Source organism: Elephantulus edwardii, unplaced genomic scaffold (genome assembly GCF_000299155.1).
Source record: "Elephantulus edwardii isolate Elephantulus edwardi_28Jun2011 unplaced genomic scaffold, EleEdw1.0 scaffold00041, whole genome shotgun sequence".
NCBI classification, from domain to species: domain Eukaryota; kingdom Metazoa; phylum Chordata; class Mammalia; order Macroscelidea; family Macroscelididae; genus Elephantulus; species Elephantulus edwardii.
Window position 1 is genome coordinate 4,860,324 of NW_006399791.1, and position 25,118 is coordinate 4,885,441.

The 25,118-nt window shown below is 43.9% G+C and overlaps 1 protein-coding gene across 1 annotated transcript in view; it reads left to right on the forward strand.

The window, feature by feature from the left end:
* HOMER2 (homer homolog 2 (Drosophila)) overlaps positions 1-3,851 on the forward strand; it is a 75,576-nt gene extending 71,725 nt beyond the window's left edge. The window contains exons 7-9 of the mRNA XM_006885206.1: positions 407-517; positions 1,518-1,598; positions 3,460-3,851. Of these exons, the coding sequence (XP_006885268.1) occupies positions 407-517; positions 1,518-1,598; positions 3,460-3,648 (381 nt within the window). The 3' untranslated portion in view covers positions 3,649-3,851. The remainder of the gene's footprint in view (positions 1-406; positions 518-1,517; positions 1,599-3,459) is intronic.
* The last annotated feature ends 21,267 nt before the right edge of the window (positions 3,852-25,118 follow it).

Consider the following 25,118-nt stretch of genomic DNA (forward strand, 5'->3'; position numbering starts at 1 on the left):
AAAATGATGTGGAAGATCATGCTGAGAAGAAGCAGAGGGTGTCAGGGGACAGCTGGCCCTGGCTTGTGACTGCCCCTTAAAGCAAACCAATGGTGCTGTCTTGTGGCTGTGAGGAGACGGAGCCCAGAACAGCCTGAAACCAGGTTTTGCTCTGTTGTTTGGCTGCACTGGGAGAGAGAAAAAAAGCATCTCCTGTGAGTGGGACAAAACACAGCTCCATGTTGCATAGATTTCGTTCAAAGTCACAAAGAAAATATTTTGAAATTTGTAGTTTTATGCCATTTTTAGTTTTTTGGTTAGTTTATATCCTTTCTAAAGGGGAAACAGCCACAGAGCCGCGGTGATCTCTTGCTTGGCATCTAACATAAATGAGCATGCTTGCTCTAACGTGTAATGTTTATTTAAGATTGACGAGCTGGAAGAGCAATGCAGTGAGATAAACAGAGAGAAAGAGAAAAACAGCCAGCTGAAGCGCAGGATCGAGGAGCTGGAATCAGAACTCCGGGAGAAAGAGACGGTGAGTCATTGTGGGTGAAAGGTAGTGTCCCCTCGTCGTCCCCTGGGCATCATGGGTGGGATAGAACCCAAGGACACGGTGGCTGGCTGTGGGCCATGTGACTCGGCCTTGGCAGCTGCCCAGACCAAGACAGAGCCTGGAGTAACAGCCACACACAGGTGCCTCAGAGCCCAGAGATCAGGTCACACCTGTCACATCCCCTCCTGCGTTTAGCATGATCTGAGAGGACGTAGACTGTCCAACAGTACAGTTGGGAAACTTGGTAGATAATCTTCCATCTCTCACTGGAAGTTGAGTTCTGCTGTCTAATTAATATAGCCAGAGTCACCAGCCACAGAGTTGAGTATTTCCTGGTGAGGGGTATGTAGACCCAAGAATCTATGGGCCAGCTGCCCGACCTCTTTTAGTCCCAGCGGCCTCATCTACACAACTGGAATCCCAAGAATATCTGGAACTTTTCTGGTGGGACGTGGGGTCCCCGGTGGCACATTGGTTGAGCACTTGGTGTTCCAAAAATGAGGCATTCTGTTTCCATGAGGGTCATGACCATGGAAAGCTTGAGGGTTACTTCTGCTCTGCTCTGTAGTGCTCTTGTGGGTCACAGGCCACCCAACAGCAGTGGGTTTGGGTTTGTTGTGTTTTTAAAGAGTCCCTGGGTGGTGCAGATGGCTGATGGGACAGACTGTAATCAAGAGCTTGGAGGTTCAGATCCACCCAGAGGTACCTCGGAAGAAAGGCCTGGTGATCAGCTTTGAACAGACACCGTTGGGAACCCCACGGAGCACAGTTCTCTGTCACATGTGGAGTCACCCTGAGTCAAATCCATGCCACAGCCACTGAGTTCTTAGGGCCTTGATGAGATAATGTATGGAACTCACTTAGCTCCTAGAATGACGTGACGCTGAAGGATTAGCATCATCGTCACAGCTCCTGTTGGTGTTGACACACGTCAGCAGTTTATGGGAAGACCTTGTACCTGACTCATTTCTGTGTCATGTAGGAGTTGAAGGATCTCCGAAAGCAAAGTGAAATCATCCCTCAGCTCATGTCGGAGTGTGAATACGTCTCTGAGAAATTAGAGGTAAGGATGAGGCTGGCTAGCTCAGCTTAGCCAGGAAGGTGGACGTGCTGTCCCTCGTCACCTCAGCCTCCTTTCTCTGCCACACCTCACATGCTAAATAAGAATGCTTTTCTCTTCATAAAAGCCAGTGGTTTAAAAAAAAAAGCAGTGGTAATTGCAGACCTGATGCCATATTTGCCCCGGGTGTGTATGCATCAGTGTTTGTCTTTGGATTTTTTTCTAGCTATAAAGAGGTAGTCCTGTGTATAGCAGCACTGTAGGTAGCTGTTTCCACCCACAGAAGTCCCCCCAGGACCACAGAGGTGGGAGGAGCAGACACTGCAGGGCTAGGCTTTGGGCATAAGATCTGGATGTCAGCCCACTTCTGGTCCCTCGCTGATCTCAGTGCCTGGTTCGTATAAAAAGGAGTTTCATGCTTTCCTCCACCTCCAGGAGTCTCCTGACTTCAAGTCCTTGGATATATAGAGAGAGCAGTTTATTCAGGTATGCATCCCCAGTGTTAGCTCCTGGCTCATGTGTACGTGTTCAAAAGCTCGTCTCCTTTTATGCCCACGAAAGAAAGCATTTCGGAAGCTCTTGCTTGAGACGCAAGCCTCATTCAAGGACGTACAGCTGTCCTGTCTTCCAGAGCTAGCTGGCAGATTCGCCCGGAGGGCCTGCTTTGGAAGAGCAGGGACCTGCGTCTCCATGGTAACAGCATCTGGGTACACTGTCTGTCCCCAAGTCACTGACATGGCCAGTCCTCCTTGACTTCCTTATTGAGACCCAGAGGCTGACCAGAGGCTGAGGAGGCCTCGCCCCATCTGTGGAGCTGCAATACCAGCCACTGTCCTCCCATCTCTTCTCAGTTCCTGGCTCTCCAGATGAAAGGGAGCCTCTGCTGACCACCCCAGACCTGGGGCTGAAAGCCTTGCTGGAATTTCAGTGTGAATTTGAAACAGGCTCCCTCAGGAGGGATGCAGGGTCCTGTGTTCTGTGTTGGGACTTGGTTCTTCAGGCTACGTTATCACTTCTGTCAGAAAACAAACAGGAAGGAGGAACCATGAAAAAAATGTCTGCTGTTGCTTTTTCTTTTTAATTATAATAAAATGCATAAATAAGCAACACTTAAATACTAACCAAAGCTGCTAACGAAAAGGTTGGCAGTTCAAACCCACCCAGAAGCTCCCCAGGAGAGCGACCTGGGGGCTAAATCACAGCTAGAAAACCCTGTGGGGCAGTTCTGCTCCGTCCTAGAGGGTGGCTGTGAGGTACACGTGATTCAGTGGCACCTAACAACAACATCACTGCAATGTATGTGGCATAAAATTTACCATCTTAACCACTTTTAAGTGCCCAGTTAATTCAGTGGTAATAATTAGATTCACGGTGTTGTAGACATTACTGCTGTTTGCTTCCATAAATTTTTATCACCCCAAACAGATGCTCATTTTGCAGACCCATTTTGCAGTATTTGCATTAACTGCTTCCTCTCTGACCTCGGTGGCCACAGCCCTGTGTGCCTGTATATTTGGGGACTTAGAGCATTTCTAGGGGTTTTCGGGTAGCTTGGTGGTGTAATCTAGGAAGTTGTGCTGCTCACCCAAAGGCAGTGCCTCTCTGACAGTTTCAATCCACCAGAGGCCCTGGGAGAGAAAGATGAGCTGTCTCTTCCCATGTGATTTACAGACTCTGAAAACCCCCTGGGGGGCCCCGCTCTGCCGGGTTCTAACAGCAGTAAGGTGATATTTTCCCCCTCGGGATCTCAAACTCGATTCAAGCCCCGCAGGTCTGGTGGAGAATGGACAGTATGGCTCGAATGGACTTTAGTGGCCCCACCCGCTCTGTTTTCTAGACTCTTGCCTCTTTTGTTTTACTTCAGGCAGCAGAGAGAGACAATCAAAACCTGGAAGATAAAGTGCGGTCGCTAAAGACGGACATTGAGGAGAGCAAGTACCGACAGCGCCACCTGAAGGTGGAATTGAAGAACTTCCTGGAGGTGCTGGACGGGAAGATCGACGACCTCCACGACTTCCGAAGGGGCCTCTCCAAGCTGGGCACGGACAACTAGGGCTGGGCCAGGCGTTAGCCCACTGTGTGTGTGCGGGAGGCCACCTAGGACTAGGATGTTCTGTTTGCGTTGCTTCTGTAAATGCAGGCGCAGTCTGTCGTGTTTCCAAACCAGTTGTGCCGTCCACTCAATTCCTCTTCCGATTAGAAATCTCTGCTTCTCTGGCCTTGTGAGGTTGTGGACAACTGGAAGATTCTGTCTCAGGAATCCAGAACTAGGTCTCCCTAGTTATGTAGTCAGGGCAGGGACCTTTATATTCTTTCTTAAGGGCTGTTGCAACCATATGAACTGGAGGGGTGTGAGAAATTATACTTTCTAATCTAGATATGAATATCCTTCACACCAAGTGGTTTTCTTCTTTTCTTGACTGGCATTCAGAGTATTTGAATGTCTGCTAGGCCCCAATGTGTGAGATCATGAAAGATCATGAGTTTTTACTCAGTAAATATTGAGATGCTTTAAAACACTCACTGCGTAGAGATTTGTCCAGAGAAAGGACTCTAGTTTCTGGTGGGTGTGTTTTCAGGCCCGAGACTCGCCTGTGTCCATCACACCCCACCTGCCCAGTTTGTATGGTTGCGACAATGTTCCTTTTCTTGGTTTTTCTTTCTGAACAGATGGTTGTGCTGTGAGAGAAGCGTGCAGGAAGCGTGCCTAGCACAGTGTCTGGCGCAAGTAGGTGCTTAATAAATACCTGTTCCATTCAACAAATCAACAGAATATAGTGTGTTAATCAAACCCCACACCAGAGTTTGTCTTGGTGACTGGGCCGCCATCCTAGTTATGCTGGTTGATTGACAGTATAAATTCAAATGTGTGATCAAACCCCAGGGTTGCCTCAGGAGTTGTGGAAACAGGAAATGTGGCAGGGGAGGAAGCTGGTCTGAGGCCCTCGGAGCACAGCCAATGGTGTCCTGGCGGTGGGCCGTGGGGGGGGGCTCTGATATTGAGACTGTCCTTTTCCTATGACCTGGGAATTCCAGGACTCCTAGGAGCTGCCCAGGGCTTAGGACTTAGAGTAGGTACCTATATTGGGTGTGGATAGTTGAAGCCTAAGAAATCACACAGCTTTATAAGGGAGGCAACAGTCACGTGGCTGAGCCTTGACCTTAGGACAGAGGAGTTTTGCCCAATTGGCCTCACTCCTCTCAGTGCCTGCTGAGGAAGGTCTAAAACATGGACCTCTTCTCCCCTCTTACAGAGCTTCTCATGGGCTACAGTTTTCCAGGCTACTGCTGGTATTCTCTGTTAAGGAGGACTGGTCCAGGCAAGACAGGAGATTTCACGTCCCTGGACCCGTACATTTCTCAGTGCATTCTGGGGGACTTTGGGGCTTCCTTTGAGGACCCCCCCCAAAGAATTTACCTTCTTGATAATGTGCTCCAGTTGTTAGACACAACCTGAGAGGGGAGCTAGGCATCCCCTCAGCTGTGACCCGGGTCCCACGGTGAGTCTTCAGGCCCATGGCTCTTCTTCACCTAGCTGAGCCCCCACCCCCACCCCCACCCCGCAGGGTGGTCTTGTGTGGCATGAGGAAAGGAGGGGAAGCTTATGATTTAGAGCACCAAGGTACTTTAGGGGGATTCCATAGGTGGCAGGCGGCCCTTGGCAGTTTTTAGTTGCATTCACTGGGCTCTTGGGGAACTCAGAAAAGAGGGAGAGGAGTGGACAGGAAATGGACAGTGTGGTCACCCCTCCTGGTGATTGGGGTGGGGTAGAGCTCTCCCTGCTCTTTCCCCGAGTTCCAAGTGTCTCTCATGACACTTGACAATCAGCAGCTTCCTACTATCATTATCAGGGCCCTGAGGACGGGGGGCTGGTGGTGAGCCAGCCACCCGCACTGTGTATTACGTGACCAGCTGAAGTATGTTCAGGTAGGAGGATGAGGTCTTTTGCTAAAGCCTTTTTGTGTGTTCCGCTAGCAGTGACTTAGAAAAATATCTTCATTATCTAGTATTGCAGTAAGAGAGAGACCGCCGGGGGATGAATTTAACAAACACAGATTTGTTCTCTTATGGTGTAGAAGATGAGATCCAAAGAGAGGGTGCCGGCTCTGGGGGAAGGTCTCTGTCGGTCCTGAAGAAAGGTTTCCATCAGCAGCTGATGGCTCCTCATTCCTTGGAAACCTCCTTATATCTTGGCCTTTTCCGATGTTAGGAGCTTCCTCAGGCAGAGACCTGGCTCTCAGGACAAACTCTACTCCTGGCAAGTCTTTCTTGTGGTCCCAAGGTCCCCTTCTCAGCTCCATTTCCTCCCCTTTGATTTCTAGTGAAAGAAAATGTGTTCCAGGCCACACCCTAGGGACGCTTCCCTTCTATCTACCATGACTGTGATGGAACTAAAGGGTGCAGCAGTCCATCTTTAATCTTCTTACAGCTGTTTGGTTTATCCGATCATGTGGGGTCATTACATGGTTTCCACATTATATCATTACATGTGTATTTTGCGGGACACCATTCAGTCCAGGGTGGAAATGAAGTGGTAGAGCCATTGCCATGGATGGCATCTGTGTCCCTCTGTGGCTGACACCTGTGTTCCAACCTCAGCCACACTGAAGAGGTTGACAAGCACCTTAGAGGTGGGAGGTGAGGAATGTAGACAGGTGCCGTTGGCTGTGCAGGGTCATCTAGTTCTAGATCCTTCGGAGTCTTAAGAGCTAAAAGCAGTGAGGACTCTTTCACAGGGAAAGGTAAGTTGGCTTTGGAATTCCTGAGTGGTACAAACGATTTATGCACTTGGCCAACTAAAACCCGGAAGTCCAAGGTCACCCAGGATAACTTAAAAAAGAAAAAGACGATGAACTACTTCAGAAAAAGTTAGTCATTTGAGGAAAAGTTAGTCACTTAAAAACCCAGCGGAACACAATCCCACCCTGACCCACACGGGTCTCCACAAGTCAGCATCAACGCAGTGGGAGCTGGTTTTTAAGTTGGGTTCATCAGTGACAGAAGCAATTTCAAAAGCATTAGGCTTTCCATTCCTTCTGCTTTTCTCTCAAAATCTTAATGTTCCTTCATGTATTTAAGAAAAATGAACTGGAAGCATGCCAGAGGAAGGCTTGTGAACAGTTGGTCAAAAGATGAGTGGTGGTGTGAAGGGTGAACTTAAAATGCTGCATGAACTTGTCCTGGTGTTAGCTGGTCAGTGTGCCCCCTTTTCTTGTGCAGTCCTGCTAACATCTGAGCTCGGAGGCTCTCTGCTTCTCACCATCTCAGGCAGAGCATCCCCTTCCACTCGTGAGCATCCAGCCACAGTGCGCTTTCCTGGGGAACTGAGAGCATTCTCTGTTTCTGAATGATGTTCCCTGATTTTAACATTTCCTTCCAGAACAGTTGCTTTGATCATCCTGCTTTCTGCATCTATAAAATCTAACTTCTAAATGAGGCAAAACAAAACTTGGAGTCTTTTAATCAGGATATGAGCCTTAAAAAAATTACTGTCTTTACTACAGTAAAGACCCAGCTGGACACACCCAGAAGTGGAGAGTGGTGGATGGAGGGAAGTCATCCTAGTGCCCAGGGCAGGTGAAAATCACCACAGTGACAGGTGTGGGCACACTATGTGGTCCATCATTTTCATATTCTCCTGCAGACCATCACTTTTCAGCTTAATTGAATGGAAGACTTGGGCGGATGCCATAACCCCATTTCACAGAGAGGAAGAGGCAATAGAAAGGGTAAGTGACATGCCCAGGGTCCCCTAGCCAGTGAGGAACAGCACGCGTCCCAGACCTCGGTCTCATGAGCCTCAGTGTTCTTCTGTGAGCCATGCTCCCATCCTCCCCTTGGGGTCCTTGGATGGCAAAGGGCCACAAAAGCTGTAACCTGAGAAAAGCCTATTGCAGTTAGATTGTTTTAACTTAGGTCCACAGCAAAGGACAGTTTACAGATGAGTGGATCAGAATTAAGTCTACATTTGTTACAAAGAATGAGTCTCACATGTGGATGAGTCTAGATTTTCTGAGCGCTTCTCCAGGAGAATGTTAGTTAAGATGACTGTCATGCTCTGAAAAGGCCTATGCTCAGGTTGAGTCCTTGGTGGATGCCTTTGATGGAGGATGAACAGTTGGGTCCAAATAAATGGAAAGCCCTAAGGGACCTCTGCTAGCACAGTGGCAAGAAACTATGCAGCCAACCCAAAGGCATATGGTTCAAATCCACCAGCTGCTCCGCAAGAGAAAGATGGAGATTCTCCTCCCAGGTGATTTCTAGCCTCTGAAAACCCACTGGAGGCTCAGCTGTGAGTTAGTTCCGACTCAGAGACATATCACAACAGCAACCTGTAGTGGCAGAGATAGACAGAGTTCTGGCTGGGGTTGCTTGTCCACTGTCCACCTCCATCCCCTCTCATACATAAGCCAGTAGCTGGTAGGGGTTGGAGGGCAGCAGAAGTTAGAGAAGGTTGAATAGAATCTGACCAACTCCCAGGAGAACTGGGTCTCTAACCTGTTGGACTTTTTTTACAACCTCAGCCCAGCCCATATGCTGAGGCTACTGCTTTGGGGTATATATGTGTTTTAGATAAATCCTAACAAAGTGTTGTCTACACTTACTTAATCTATGTGAACATTTCCACCTAGAATATGTGCATTTCCTCTGCTAAGTGATGAGTGACAGAAGTGTGACAGTCCCAGACTGTAGTTAAGCGTTCTGTTTACTGTGCATTCAGGGTTTCACTAGGGCTTAAGTATAAATAAAAATGTCCATACTATGAATGGGAGACCAGATGGCCTGCTTCTGTTTCCTCACTTCTTGTTACATAAATGAAAAGTGAGACTGTGTATCATTAATATGCTGTCCAGAATCATTGCGATCTGCCCAATTTGGAAGGATTCCTTGTCTGAAGGCTTTCCTATAGAGCAGTCTAGAATCCAGCATGACTTTGGATAAGAGCCAATCACAGGGTGTACCTGGGCCAGGTGCACCCTGGGAGGAGAGAGAGGAGGTGGCCGGGAGGTGAGTTAGTATAGATGCTCTAAAGAGACTACCTTTGACCAAGGAACCAGCCGTTGTTCTTTGTCAACAACCAAAAGAGCGTTATTTTTGTCATTCATCCTTTGAAACATCATTCTTGTATTCGTCTCATCACTGAATTTCGAAGCACCAACAATCTAAACTAGAATATTGCAAATTATTGTCTATAAATGTTTTTCAAAGATATGCATGGTTTCAAGAGTTTCTGAGAACTTGGTTTTCCTAAAGCCATATGATCTGTTCTAGGGGTGGTGAGAGCATGGAGGGGGGAAGTCCTGTATACAAATGTGTGTTATTTGCTGTCATTTCCATACACTTATCTCAAAAAGTAGCTTTTCTAGTTTCTCCTTAAACTGGCCAGTCAAGGAGGGAGCATTTGGCAAGAATTTGGGCTGGATGAAGTATTCTAATGAATTGAGAGAGTGAGTGTGTATGTGTGTGTGTGTGTGTGTGTGTGTGTGTGTGTGTGTGTGTGTGTGTGTAAAGAGGACGTAGCAAGAGAAATAGGGAGAATTTTCAATAAAAGATATGTATACCTAAGAGGAGTCTTTATTTTCATAATATATCTAATGATGATGTTACCTGTTCTGGAATCTGTGTGTGGAAGGAAGACCTGGTGGTCTTTTGTTCTTAGTAGACTTGTACAACTCCCGACTCTCTCTGGTGAGTGGGAGAGCCTCGCTGGAGAAGGCCCCCAAGCCACGAGAATCCAGACTGCACCTGGCAGGAGCTTCGAGAAACCACAGTGGAGTTCAGACAGTTGCCATAAATACATTCAGGCAGGTGATTGACAGAACTGATGATATGCAGCTGTGGGGAAGCTGTCATTGTTTTTTACCTGTTGTACCATTTTTGGTATAAAGTCCTGACATTAGATAGATTGCTGTAGCAATATCTTATAATATGACAGGAAAGAGGGCATTTCTTGCACCAAAAGTAAGTTTAATGATAAGAATGAGATTCTCTCAAAAGTCCTTTTTTTTCTTTTTCAGTTGATTTTTCTACGTACATACATACATACTTTAAAAACTACAAATGCATGAAAAGACAAAAAAATAAGAACTTGTTATTACACTATTGATGATAACCACTGTTAACATTGCGGGGGGGGGTGTGTATATATCTTTCTTTTCAGACCTCTTTAATTTTTTTTTTCAGCAAAGAATCATACATACTGTTTTATAACGTGTTGCTTTTCATCTTAATAGAATATTGTGAATAAATTTCTCCATCAGTACATCAGTACATATGTAATAACATCTCTATAGGTTGTACGTTGTATATTTAGATTATTTCTGATTTTTTACTGCCATAGACAAAAATATGAGGAAATCCTTCTAAAATCTTTGTGAGCATTTAGATTTTCTAAGATTGGACTTGCTAGCTCGAAAGTGTGATGGATGTTACGCGTGCTCTCTCCTCTGCTTCTCCTCTCCTTCAGGCAGATGGGATCCATTCCATTCCCTCTATATTCAGTGTCCCTGGGTGGTAAAGTGAATTGAAACACTTGACTGTTAACCAAGAGGTTTGAGGTTCAAGTTCACCCAAGGCACCTCAGAAGAAAGGCCTGGGAGATGCACTTGTGAAAAACTAGCCATTGAAAACCCTGTGGAGCATACGTGTGCTCTGATGCACATGAGGTTGCTATGAGCTGGAATCCACTTGAAGCCAATTGGTTAGTCAGGGCCCTGTAACTAATTCTGGCCAATGAAATTTGAGTAGAAGAGGCACATGACACTTCCAGGCTGGGACAGTGAGACACCATGTTTGACTCTCTGGTCTCTCTCATCCTTTGCCTCTCCAGATAGTGAGGCTCTCACGGGAGGAGAGCCTAGGTCCTTGAGTCACTCTGTGGAGCAGCCTCCATTCAGCTTCAGCCCATCCATCAGTCTGCATGGACATGCAGAATGAAAAAAAAAAACCTTTTTAAGTGTTAATGTCTCTGAGAAATATCCTACCTTGACTAATTACAAAAAGTATGCACATTCTTAGAACTTACATATTTTGCCTCAATTTTGCCTTTCAGAAAGATGATACCAAATTATATTCCCACCAGCAATGTGTGAGTCTGTCCTGTTCTCTCTTTAACACCCATGGTACCATGAAAACAGGCTGCTTTCTATGACTGAAATTATTTTGTTACCCGCTAATTTATAAATTCATTTCTCCTGGCCAGCTTTTTCCCAAGGTATTCAGTTAGGTTTCTCATTGATTTCTTGGAGTTATTTTTACAGATACTGTAAAAACAAAAAAATGGTATGTGTGTGACTTTTTAAAATAAGACTTTTTTTTAAAAAAAAGTTAAATCTTCCTTTTGCTTTATGATTGCTTCCTTAAGTGTCACACTGGTCATTTTTTCCAATACCATTTCCAAGAGTGCATAAAGATTCCCCAGCATGTTACTCATGATTTCTTTTTAAACAGTTAAATCTCTAATCTATGTGGAATTTCTCTTCCATATTGTCTGAAGATCATTTAATAAAGGCTCTCCTTTCTCTACTGATAGGAAATGCTATTTTCCTTGTATACTTAGCTCTAATATACCCTTAAGCTTGCTTCTGAATGTTCTGTTCTGGCCCAATGATCTGTCATACATTCTGGCACTGATACACACTGATTCTGTAGTCACTGCTGTGTTGTTAGGTGCCTTTGAGTCAGTTCCCAACTCATAGTGACCCCATGTGACACAGAAAAAATCCCAATCCCTACTAATTAACCATTTTTAAACTTTATTAAGCATTTTTTACATATTAATATTTCCAAAAGAAATTGAGAAACATTTTGCAATATTTCAGAATTGAAAATGGAATTTTTTAAAGTTTATGCAATACTATAGAAAGAATTAATATCTTTATAGTATCTAAACTTTGATTTCAGCAAATTTGTGAAGTTTTTGCATGTGTTCTTCAGTGTTTGGTTTTTTTTTCCCCTAGGGTAAGTAATTTATGTAGTTGTGGTTTCTGTTGCAAGCAAGAACTTTTGTCCATTAGTTTTCCAAGTGTAGTGGTTAGAGAGGCACAACTAATTAGTGAGGGAAAGTTTAATCCACTGGTTTTCTGATTTAAAAGGTTTTAGGTAAAAGTTATCTAAAATTCAAACGTAGAAAAAAAACCAGTGTAGAAAAAGCTAAGTCCTAATAATCAAACTCTCTGCCCCAAGATAAGCAGTCAATAATCGTTGAGGTATAGTCCTTAGTTTCTTTTTCCAAATATATATTTTATGTCTTGACCACATGATAAAACTCTTCTGCTATTTGCCCTTTTTAGTTGGCAAAATCTTGAAGGTCCTCTTGTCAGAATACATGAATCTACCTCATTCTTCTTAACTTTGCCTAAGAGAGTAATGTTTGAATACTTATTAGTTAATTTTTCTTTGGCTATTAGTTATTTATTTTATAACTAGCCAGTTCTTCATTTTAATAATTTTTGTTATTGCTACTCTTGCTTCTTTTGACTTTTTCAGATAGATAATAGTTTATAGTAATGAGGATTTTACCTCCATATTTTTAATAATCTTCACTTTCTTGGCCACCACTTTTCAAGCAATGTTAAATCACACATATGTTTCATAGTTTAATTTACATGTTAAAATGATACCTCCCTATTTCTAGTTAGGGAGCTCTTGTGGCCTAGTGGATAGGGAATTGTGCTGCCAACCCTGAGGTAGGAAGTTCAAATCCACCAGCTGCTATGTAGGAGAACCAACCCATTCAAGTTACCCCCTCTGAAAACCCACTGGAGGATCTGCTGTAAGTTCCAATTCAATGACAGTGAACAACAACATTTCTAGTTGACTAATAGTTGCTTTGATCTTAAATTGATAATGAATATTAGAATTTTAGGAAATATTTCTATCACCTCTATCAAGATGATTAAATGATGACCTCATAAGCTGAGTTTACTAATCTGCCAGTGTTAGTTACCCTGGATACCCATAAGAAATCTAGTTTGGTTGCATTATATTGTTCTTTTACTAAATACTCCATTCAATGTTAACAGTGGTTACTTGAGATTGGTTGGTTTGCATCAGATTCTTATATTATGTTTCTTGTCTATATTTTCTACAAGGAATGTGCACTACCTATATAATTAAAAATAACTTTTAAGTGAGAAAAGCCCTGGATTTTATTTTCTAATTTTATCTTGGATTTTTTTTTTTTATCTCAGTAAGATGAATGGTAGTGTAATTCTATTTTCCTGCCATCTTTGACAGGTAAGGGTATCATTTATATTAACATCTTAAAAAAGAAAAAAGACAAGGCAAAAGAATGACAACTTGGAAAGCTCTCTTAACTTTTTCTGTGTCCTGAAACAGTTTAGATAATAGTTGGAATTCTCTCCTCTTTGAAGTTTTTAGAACATGTGTGAAACTGTCTTTAGTGCCTTTTTAGGAAATAATTTTTGACAGTGTTTTCAATTTTTCCTATACTTATTGGTCTCTTCAAAGTTTTTTCCTATTCTGTAAATTTTTAGGCATTTAAATTTTCCTAAATCTTTTGTTAATATTTTCAAATTTACTTGTGTGCAGTGTACCGTCTCCTTTCACATTCATTATATTTGTCTGTACTTCCCTTTTCATTCTGACTGGTCTTACCAGATTTAGCCTATTTCATTGGTTGCCACCAAAACCATCTTTTTGGAATTTGTATTTTAACTTAATGTATCATTTCATGATTGGGTTGTATTTATCCTTATTAATCTTTTATTCCTATTTTCATCGTCTCTAGTTTAATTCCATCTTAACTTTTCCTTGCTTTGTAATATATGGCTTTATACTTCCAAGTACATATTTATCTGGATAAATGTTGATGTGTGGTTGTCTAAATTATAAATGATTTTTAATTTTACATTTTCGTCATTTTTTACTGAGGAGGTATTTGAAATTATTATTGTTTTTAACACTTGTTACAAATTTGCAGTTTATTGCCACTTTAATTTCTGCATTTTAAGAGTTTATTGATATTTTCTTAGTACTTAAAACATTCATCATTTTAATAAATGTTCCCAGGGAACTGGAAAAGGAGGCATCTGTATTAATTTGACCTTATACATTATGTTATTCTAGACTTTTAACTTTTACTTATCTAATCCATTAAAGACTGACTGCTGTGTTAGTACATTCATATTTGTCTGTTTCTCATGTTTCTAATACTTTTTGCTTTGTACATCTCAATGTGATGTTATTTGGCAAATGATCTTTTTCTATTTAAGGGAAATGCTTTCCTTTAAAGACTTGTACGCTTTTGTGAATTTTACCAAATTTTGTTGTAACAGAGCTGCTTATGTAGAAATACATAGTCCAGTAAAGACATCGGTGTTGTTTTTTTTTAAATATTTACTATTACTTTGCATATAAAGCTAATATACATTGTGTTTCACAGTATCCTCCATTCACTTTATGTTTCATACAATATTCACATACATTGTGTTTTATAAAATTAATCCCCATTGAATTGTGCCCCCATTACCCTGTCTTTCCAATCCCTACTGGATCTTTCCCATTTCCTTTACCCCCATCCCTTCACCCGTCAGACTGTATTACCTGCCATTTCTTCCCTGTCCATCCTGTCCCTCTATGTTCCCTTCTTTTCCTCTCTTGGATGCTCACATACATTTTACAAGTTACCCTTCTATTTTTTTTATTTAATTTCTTTATTTTTCATTTCAGTGAACATCTACAGAGATTTTGGAATTCCATTCATTCATTGTTGCACCCCTCTCCCCGCCCCCCCATCCCCCGTTTGCTCCTCTCCTTCAAACGCGAAAGAAAAACCTCCCTCATTGGTACATAATCCCCCACACACATCCCCCAAATCCCCAAATATAATCCACTCTGCAACCCTCATTCCGTACTCTTACGATAAACATAATGCCCTAAAATATAAAATACTCTCCCCCAAAGACTTCAATGCCGTAAACATATTTCATCCAGTTTTTCTCAGTCTTACCCACATCCCGATGTCAGCCTCATTCTACAACAGTGGCACCATATAGCATTTGTCCCTCTGTGACTGAGATACCTCACTCATCATAATGTCCTCCAGGGTCACCCATTTTGAATAATATTGCATGAGTTCCTTGTTTTTCAATGCAGCATAATATTCCATTGTGTGACTATACCACAGCTTCTCTACCCACTCGTTTGTTGATGGGCATTTGGGTTGTTTCCAACTCCTTGCTATTGTGAACAAAGCTGCGATAAACATGGGTGTGCATATATCTGTTTGGATGTCAGTGATGCTTCCCAGTAGTGGATTTGCTGGGTCAAATGGTATTTCTATTTGCAACTTTTTGAGAAAGGACCATACCACATTCCACAGTGGTTGCACCATTTTACACTCCCACCAACAGTGAATAAGGGTTCCAGTCTCTCCACAACCTCGCCAGCATTTGTTGCTTGCTGTTCTGTTAAATTTTGCTAGTCTTACTGGGGTGAGATGATATCTCATATTTGTCTTGATTTGCATCTCTCTCAGAGCTAGGGATTTTGAACATTTCTTCATGTGCTTGTTGGCATCTGTGTTGTTTTTAAGTCAACAAATATATTTAGAAGCCTCTGTGTCCACAGACATTTTGGAATACCTGATCCCCGGGAACGTAGGTTAATCTCTGAGCCAAAGCAAGAGTGACAGAGTGGACTGAGGCACACTTTCCTTGGGACACAGTGAAGGATTTTTAATATGCCGACATTTCCTGGTCCTGCTCTGGGGCCAGTTTGTGGTGATTCTTAGGGGCGCCCACCCTTCATCTGGTTGCATTCTACCTGAATGAGACACAGCCCAAGATTTTCCTCGATCCAAGAGACATGGCAGGGACTAGCCTTCCCAGCTGAAGGCAGGAAATGTGCCTGGCTCTTGGAGAAAAAGCTCATCTCAGAGACTTGCTCAACCAGAAATTCTTTTTCCAGCCCTGCATGAAGGTCTTAGTATTTAATACCTTTTTACATGGTGAATCCATGTTTGTGCCTAGCATGGGACCAACTCTTCCCAAACATTTTTAGGAGCTGTGACTAAGTTCTCAGCTTTGGAGCAAAAGAAATACGGCTTTGTGAGGCCCCCATTCTGCCTAGGCTCATAGAATTTTATATCAGTCAATTCTGTGACCTTTTCTCCACAGATAAAATTGTTCTGAGAGGCTTAATAGTCCTAACATCTTAACAGACTCATATTCCTTCATTTCACTGAGCACAGTGGTCTGCCACTGTCTCCCCGATTGTGTCCTCCTGGCTCAGCCATACTTCTCTTTTCCCACCCATTCTGTGCAGTGCCTGGGAATATGGGCATCACTCAGATGTTCCTGTGCTACCCCCATGTCCAGGAGCCCACCTGAGGTCTTTATGTCTAGGCTCTCTGTAGATGGGGCTGGGGGTGGGTTCTACTTGGAAAGAAGTGCTGGACAAACCAGATATGGATTTTCATGGACACCAAGCCACTGAGTGGAAATGCTTCTGTGACCACAGCCTGCAGGCCCACACTGCTCATGTAGGAGTGGGCTTTGCCTTGAGCACTGCAGGAGCCACTGCCCAGAGGAAACTTCTGACACCAAATATACCTGCATTTTTCAGGATGGTCAACAAAGTTGTTCTAATCTCTTGGGAAATGATTCTTACATGACATCATGATTATTTTTTTTTTAACCCCTTACATCACATCTCTGTGCCATTTCCTTTCATCCCTTCTGCTCTGGGAGCATCGCATTTCCTAGAATTGGCCTGAGCCCTGTGACCTTTTTCTCCCACTGCAGGTCCTAGCCCTCCACAATCGCCTGTAATAGCTGCATTGATCTTTCCCATTCTGTCACTGAGGAGCTGCCTGGGACCCCAGGGCCAGCACCTCACACCCACCTGGATAAGCCAGTGTCCCTTCCTGAGCTTTGGTCCCCATACCCACCCCCAGATCCTGGCAGTGGCTGTACCGTACACAGTCACCCAGCACCAAAGGCCAGCATGGTCTGGGGCCCCTTGCTTTTGAACAAATGTCTTAGACTTTTGTCTCTCTGGTCCCCATCCTACGTTCGCCATCTTATCTCCAACCTGCTCTCTGTCTCCTCACTCCAGGTCTCCTCCAGCTTCCAGATCCTCTTCCGTGACACTTGCCAGATGTTTGTGGTGGGAGCGGAGCGGGATAGCAGGTTCTACCCGCCCATGGTCGGCTTCCCCAGGGTATCCCTGTGTCCGACCCCTGCTTCAGTCAGTCTTAACTGTTGGGTTCTGTCTGTACGCTGCCTCCTCCGGCCTTCTCCTCTTCATTCTTGTGTTTTCACAGCTTACACAGCAGTTTAGATTCCCGCTGGATGATTTCTAAACAGGTCTTTCAGTGGCAATGACGACGTTCTTCACAACGTGTGCAGCTCATTATCTCCATTCTGGCTTGGATTTTATTCGTCTATTCTCTTTCCCCTTTCAATTCTCATTTTTGTTTTCAAGTAGTTAACTATTTAAGGTCAGGTTGGTGGTTTTTATATAGATTATATTAGTCCTTTTGTGAATTAGTCTTTTATTTAGCTACAAAGTGACCCCAGGGTATACCAATCCAAGGTTCAGAGAGTCACCTCAATGCAGCAGGTTCAGGAAGCTCTGCAGTCTCAACAGTCCCATAGATCTGGGGTGGGGGTCTTTCAGAGTTTATGGTTCTGTTCCATATCCCCCCTCCCCATCCAGTCAGGTTTACTCTATTAAAATGGTCAGTGGAGGAAGCTGGGGACCCTCTAGTTCTAACCTCAGGGTAAATGAGGCTGTGGTTTACATAGACTGTTCTGTAGACAGTAGCTGCTTCTTTGAATCTAGGTTTCTTTTTCTTTTGTTGTGATGAACATGGAGTTTGAGCTTACTCTTCATTCATGCTGTTCCTCTTCCTAGAATCCTTGCCCTGCTCCAAACCTGCTCTCCCTGGACCCAGATCCAAAGTCTGTGCATTTAAAATCATCCACTCCCGAAGACCTCCCCTCCTGCCTGTCTACTAGCACTTTTCATACTGGTTTGATCAAGTTTGGGGGATTTTTCCTTTCTGAATAAAGCAAATGATGTTATTAAGTCACACTTAAAGCCCTTATGTTTTTCATTCACGTGCTCATTTAACAAATACGTTTGGAGCTCCTTCTGTGCCCCAGGCCCTGCGAGCACAAAGACGGAAGGCACAGTTACTTCTGACCTCTTGCATTCCTCTGGAGAGGTGTGGTGCAGTTAAAGGAGATGAGGTAGTGGGGGTAATCCAACTCAGCTGACCTGGGCCGTTGTGAGGCTCCCCACAAGGAGCAGGGGCAGAGCACCCCAGCTACTCTTGGGGATCCCAGACCAAGCTGAAGATCTCTTGGGGTCATCAGGCTTCAGGGCCTCTGACCCTGGGGAGGACCCAGCGGTGACTTTGTACCCTGCTTCACCCTTCCCCCACACTGCCAGCACGTTTGTCTCCTCTCTGACTTGGTTCGTTTGTTTTTCAAAGATTGATCTGCAGACCCGCTGCATCAGAGCCCCTTGAGGTTTCCAGGCCATTCCCGAAAAACCTATCAGATTCAGATCTCCTTAGTCAAGGTCTGGAAACCTGCGTTCTCCTAAGCTCTTGTGAAAGTCTCAGTCACAGCTCCCCAAACATAGCCACGTCCTAATGCTCATAAGGGAGTACTGGTGGCCTAGAAACAAGAAGCTGCGCTGTGAAGGCACACAGTTCAAATCCACCGGCTCCTCTGCGGGAGAAGAATGAACAGTCTCTTCCTCTGCAATTAATTGCCTCTGAAAACCTGCTGGAGGGTCAGCTGTGGATCGGTTCTGACTCGATGGTATACAACAACAGTGAAAGGGGCTTTGGAGATATGATGAGGGTCAGGAGCCTTGATGGTCTGGGTGAGTCCGGTCTAACCACATGAGTGAGTCCTTAACAACAGAGACTGACATGGTGACCTGTGTGTTACAGAGCAGAACTCTTCATAGAGTGTCCTTGGCTGTAATTTTATGGAAGCAGATTGCCAGGCTTCTTGTTGCACACATTCGAGTTGGAACTGACCCATAGCTGACCCTCCGGTGGATTTTCAGAGGCACTTAATAGCATGAGAGGAGATTGTCCATCCTTCTGCAGAACAGCTGGTAGCTTTGGGTTCAAATAATCAACTTTAAGGCTAATAGGTGAGTGCAAACCATTTAACCTCTCAAGGACCTTCCTTCAGACGAGTCAAAGAGATGTGATAATGAAAGGACCAGAGAGCATTGCTGGCTTTGACAATGAAGGAGGCTACAATCCAAGGAACTCTGGCTGCCTCCAGAGATTGGAAAGACAAGGCAACTCCCTCACTAGAACCTTCCGTGAGAAACCCCGCTCTGCCCATACCTTGATTTTAGCAAAGTCCCATGTCAGACCATAAGTGTTGTTCTGAGTTGATGGAGGTTTTTTATAGCAGCCATAGAAAATGAATATGCTCCCCACACGAATTCACGCACCTGATGTTTGAGAACCTCTGCTGGCGCCCACTCACTATGTGGATCACGATTAAGGGCCATGCATCAAAAACCTCCGTACTTACTCTGTCGAGCCCTCACTTCCAAGATGACAAGGAAAAAGAGAAAAAACGGTCGTGCCAAAAAAGGTCACAGCCCCATGCAGCATATTCATTGCATGAACTGCGCCTGGTGCATGCCCAAAGTCAAGGCAATTAAGAAGTATGTAATTTGATTTAGAGGCAGTTGCCATCAGGCATTTCCGAAGTGAGTGTCTTGTGCTTCCAAAGCTCTATGTGAAACTGCACCGTGTGTGAGCCGTGCCGTTCACAGCAAGGTGGTGTGGAACCGATCTCATGAAGCCAGAAGGATGGAACATCACCCGGATTTAGACCTGCAGGTGTTGCCCTGTCACCTCCACCAAAGCCCATGGAAGAATTTAATTCCTTAAAGGCTGGGGGGGAAAAACAACAAACTGATCTGAAAATAAAATGGAAGTTAAAACAACAACAACAAAAACCCACACAAAACACCTCTTTACTCTGGATTTTATGAGTGACTGCTACTCTGCAGGATTTAAATCCAGGAGGGGGGAGACATTAGTACCCAAAGCTGAATAGTCCAGCTCACTTTTCCACTCCAGAATAATCTGTATAACACTGTGGCTATGGGATGGCAATTCTAGATCTAGATGCTAGTCCCTGAGCTGGTCACCTTCATCCAGAGGGCCAGCCCAAGGTGGCTTCCTGGAGTGTTTCTGTCGACAGAGGCACAGGAGGCAATGGGACTGGTGTCTGGGACAAGGGCCAGCGGCTCTGTGAGGGAAAGAGGTGTCAAGGAGGACCAGAGAGGTGCTTGCTGTGGGGTTGAGATTTGTCGAGAGACAAAGAGGTGGTGGGTGGTGGTGGTGACCACTATCGACTCAGTTCTGACAGATAGCTGACCCTCTTTTGTTTTTCTGAGGCTCTAAATTATAATGGGAAGAGACCGTCCATCTTTTGTCCAGGGAGTTGCTGGGAGATTGATCTGCCAGCAAAGTACAGCCTTTGGGTTGGAAGCATAGTTCACTATGGACTGTACCACCAGAGCTCCCTGGGTATGCGCGCGCGCGCGCGTGTCTGTGTGTGTCTGTGTCTGTGTCTGTGTCTGTGTGTGAGTATGTAATAACCCAGACACTTACGCAGAACAGAGCAGGGCCATTTGGGGGCAGCAGACTGCTTGGTGTTTCTGGACTAAAATGTGTGGTAGGGGTAGGGTTGGCTCTTGATGAAAGAGGAAGGTCTCTGAGGAATTTGTATTTATGCCTTAACTCATGTGGTTTAGAAGAACTTTAACTGGAGGAGGCAGACTGTTGGCAGCACTTTGGAGAGTAGATGGGAGAAGTATGAAGCTAGACAATGCTGCTCCTCACTCCTAGCTAGGACTTCCCTTAAGGAAAATCTGGGCCTACTTATGGCTTAGAAGTAAGAAATGTGAATAGGGAGAAATGGTGAGAAGCAATACACATGCACAGATCTAGCATACAGTCAGGCTACACTTCAACTGGAGAGCTCTCTTTGGAAAGGCTTTTTTTTTTTTTTTGCCTCCTGCTTATCTTTGACAGCCCTTGGAAACATATTCAAAGAAGTTCTTCAAGCCTAAGCTCCCTAGGGCCTCAAAATAGTGAAAATATAATGTTGTTGTTATGTGCCATCGAGTCCCTTGTGACTCATAGCGACCCTATGTGCAACAGTCCTAAACTGCTCTGTCCTGTGCCAATCGCACCATCTCTGACACACCCATCCCAATTACCCCAGTCGCTGAATCAATCCACCTCATAGGGGACCTTCCCCTTCTGTGCTGTCCCTCCACCCTACCAAGCATGATGTCCCTCTCCAAGGACCTGTCCCTCCTTGCAACATGTCCAAAGTATGTTAGACGGAGCCTCAGAATCCTTGCCTCCAAGGAGCCGCCCGGTTTGACCCTTTCCAGGATGAATCTGTTTGTTTTCCTAGCAGTCCATGGTACCCTCAATACTCTTCTCCAGCACCACAGCTCAAAGGCATCAATTCTCCTTCTATCCTCCTTAGTCATTGTACAACTCTCTGATGCATAACAAGTGATAGCAAAGACCATGGCCTGTACCAGACGCACCTTAGTCTCCAAAGAGACACCATTGCTCTTCAGTACTTTGGAGAGGTCCCTAATAGCAGACTTTCCCATGACAATACGTTTTCTAATTTCTTGGCTGCTGGTGCTGAGAGTGTTGACTGTAGAACCAAGCAAACTAAAGCTGTGAACAATCTCAGTCTCTTCACCATCCATCCTGATGCTGCCAATTGGTCCAGTGGTGAGAATCTATCTTCTTGACACTGAGCCTCGCCATCAAGTCGACTATGACTCAGCGATCCTCTGAACAGCAGATCTGAACGTTACTCTGTACTGCACAATCCTCATGATCTTTGATATTTTCAAGTCCAGTGTGTCAACTGATCTCGTTGGGTGTCTTCCTCTCTCTCTGATCTTCCAGTTTTCCCCACCATGATGTCCTTTTTCAAGGAATGGCCCATTCTGACTCTGACTACATGCCCAAAGTAAGTTAGACCATGTTCCACTATCCTTGCTCCCAAGAACCGCTCTGGTTCCAGTTCCTCCAAGATAGACATGAGATACTCAGTATTCCTCTCCAACGCCATAACTCAATTAAAAAGCATTGATTATTCTTCTGTCATCCTTAGTCACTGTCCAACTTGTAGCTACAAAGGAAGTAATTGAAAATATCATGGCTGGGATTAGGAGAACCTTAGTATTTAAACAGACATTGTTGCAACACATCTTGACTGTTGTTGCTTTGGATTTGATTGTGGATCCAAGTAAAATGAAATAATTGACAACTTCAGTCTTTTCGCCATCTGTCATGATGTTGCCTATTGGTCCAGTGGTGAAGATTCTTGGTTTTTTTTGATGTTGCGATGTCATCTAAATTGAAGGCTGTAGTCCAATCTCCTGCAGCAAAATTGCAGAAGCAACGTTGCATAATGCAAGTTGTTGATGAATCTTCCTTTGATCCTTCCTGATGCCACGTCTTCATAGAGTCCAGCTTCTCACATGGTTTATTCAGCATAGACTGAATAGATATATGGAGAAAGGATACAACCCTAATGTACTTTTCCTGATTTTAAACCATGCAGTGTTCCCTTGTTCTGTTCAGAAAAAGCCTCTTGGTCTAGGTATATAGATTTTGTATGAGCACAATTAAGTGTTCTCAGATTTCCATTCTTCTTGATGTTAGCCATAATTTGTTATGTTCCACACCATCAAATGCCTTTGTATAGGCAGAAGACAGGTAAATATTTTTCTAGTATTCTATGATTTCAGCCAAGATCCATCCCAATGATATCCTTTATACTATGGCCTCTTTTCAGTTCAGGTTGAATTTCTGGCAGTTCCCTGTCCATGTACTGTTCTTGCTGTATTTGAATAATCTTCAGTATCTTTTACTTGCAAACAATAATGATATTGTACAGTAATTTCCACATTATATTGGATCACCTTTTCGGGAATAGTAACACAGATCTCTTCCAGTCAGTTGGCCAGGTAGCATTCAAATTTCTTTATGGACAGACTGGTTAGCATATCCAGAGCTGAATCTGTTTGCTGAAACATGTCAATTAGTATTCCACCAATTCCTGGCACCTTTCCCCCCCAATGCTTTCAGTGCAGCTTGACCTTCTTCCTTCATTACCATTGGCTCTTGATTAAATGCTACTTCCTTAAATCATTCTGTGTCTACCAGTTCTTTTTGGTACAGCAACTCTATGTATTCCTTCCATCTTCTTTGGGTGATTTCTGGATCAGTCACATTTTGCCCATAGAATCCTTCAGGAATGCAATGTGAGGATGGAATAGGTAATTTAAATACAACAATATCAAACTGAAAAATAAAGTTCAATCAAGTTCTGATCTTGTCATGGTTTTTTAAATAATAAAAATCTTTTTAAGCAATTATTTCGGTGCCAAGCTTGGCCTGTGGCTTTGGGAGTGTCTCTCACCCAGCAGTTGGCATGGGGCAAATGCAGGGTGACGGTCACTGTCAGACACCACAGCAGAGGCAGCTCCCGGCTGATAGGAATGCCTGTTCACATACAGGAGCTGGGTCTGGATGTGAGGTCAGGGAAGGGAGACCCCATGACAGACCTGTGGGCAACATGTCTATGTCCACACTGAGGTATGCCAATCATGCTAGAGAGGCAGGTCCTGGTTACAGCTGCTGATGGGCCGAGATCCCTGTAAAGTAAGCTCGGTGAGGGCCAGCAAGGCATACAGGACAGTTAGTGGAGAAAAAACTCCAAGCAGGCAGTCTTCTGATCTATACTTTGGGCTTTTCTTTGGAAATAAAAGTGGAAGGTGGAAGGTAGATTACTTTTGTTCTGTGGAAACATGATGTGACAAAGAATGATGGTTGCGATGTTAGCGGAAACACTTGGGACAGTTGGAAAATGAGCAGACTCCCTTGCACTGACTCCCTTCCCCTTTCCTTCTTTTAGTTGAAGCAAAAAGGGGCGCAGAATTCCAGCATGAGACTCGAGTTGCTGACAACAATTATTCCCTTACCCTTAATAATTTGCTTAGACTTTTGGATTGCCAAAGAAAACTATCGTGCGTTGGGAGAATTGATGTCAGAATGCTTCTTAGACTCAAGGATGGTGACAAGCTGTCTCATGTATTTTTGACATTTTATCAGGAAAGGGCATCACGTTAGGTAAAGTAGAAGGTTAGTAAAAAAGAGACCCTCAAAGAGATGGACTGACACAGTACCTGCAACAATGGTTTAAAATATGGCAGTGATTGTGAAGATGATGCAAGATTCGGCAGTGTTTTGTTCGGAAAATATATATTGTTGTTAGGTGCCACTGAATTGAGTTTGACTCAAAGCAACCCTAGGAACAACACACCTGAACTCTGCCCTACCCTGTGCCACCCCTATCATCTCTGACACACTTGAGCCCATTGCAGCAGTCACAGTGTTAATCTATCTCACTGAGGGTCTTCCTCTTTAACGCTGACCCTCCACCTTTCCAAACATGATGTTCTTCTGCAAACACTGGCCCCTCCTAACAACATATCCAAAGTGTGTGGGATGAAGTGTCACTGTCCTTGCCTCCAAGGAGCTCTCTGGCTGCACTTTTTCAAGACATCTCTGTTTGTTCCTTTGGCCATTATGGGATACTCAATACTCTTCTCCAACACCACAACTCAAAAGCCTCAATTCTTCTGTCGTCCTTAGTCACTGTCCAAATAGGAACCGACTTAACAGAACCTAACACCACCCTCAGCATTTGCTTAAATGAGAATTTGGCTAAAATCTTACTACAAAATGAAAACTTACCAAGGCAGGGAGCGTTCTGCTTGAGAACCATAAAGAAGTGTTTATATCCGTGACAATATTATTGTTTTCATTTCTTCATAGCTTACACTGATACATTATAAATAGTTCTTTATTATGAGTTATAATGCTTGATACATAAAATAAATTTTTATTTAAAATTCTTAAAATAATTTCTGGATACATGCTATTTCCTCTGATTATTTCTAAAATAATGTTCACATTCACATGTTAAAATCTGAAGAAATTCATTCATTTACACTGTCAGTAGTCTGATAGTATTGTTTTCCATCCTAATGTAAACTTTTTTTCAGAATCAGGGAATGATTCTAAGTTCTCCATGGTGAGGAAGAAATACTATAGTCAGATGCCAACCGCACATATTATGGGCTCTTTGACCCCAATTCTGGCTTGTAGATGGCAGTGTTGCGACTCTACTTTTCCCCCATTTTCAGAGCCACAACATGAAATGGAAACTACAAGACTACACATGTGACCCTGCCGACCTCTCAGAGTGTGATGTGGTCAGTCTGACGCACCCTGCACACATGCCTCTCGAGGAAAAGGCCCTGAGCCCCTCTCTCTTCATTCAAGCATGCTGTGGCCGGAGCCTTGACCCTGGGGAAAAGAGTTTACTGGTCCCACTCTCCAGGGCTCTGCTCACTTTCCTCTTCTTCCTCCTCCTCCTCCTCTTCCTCGGAGTCAGC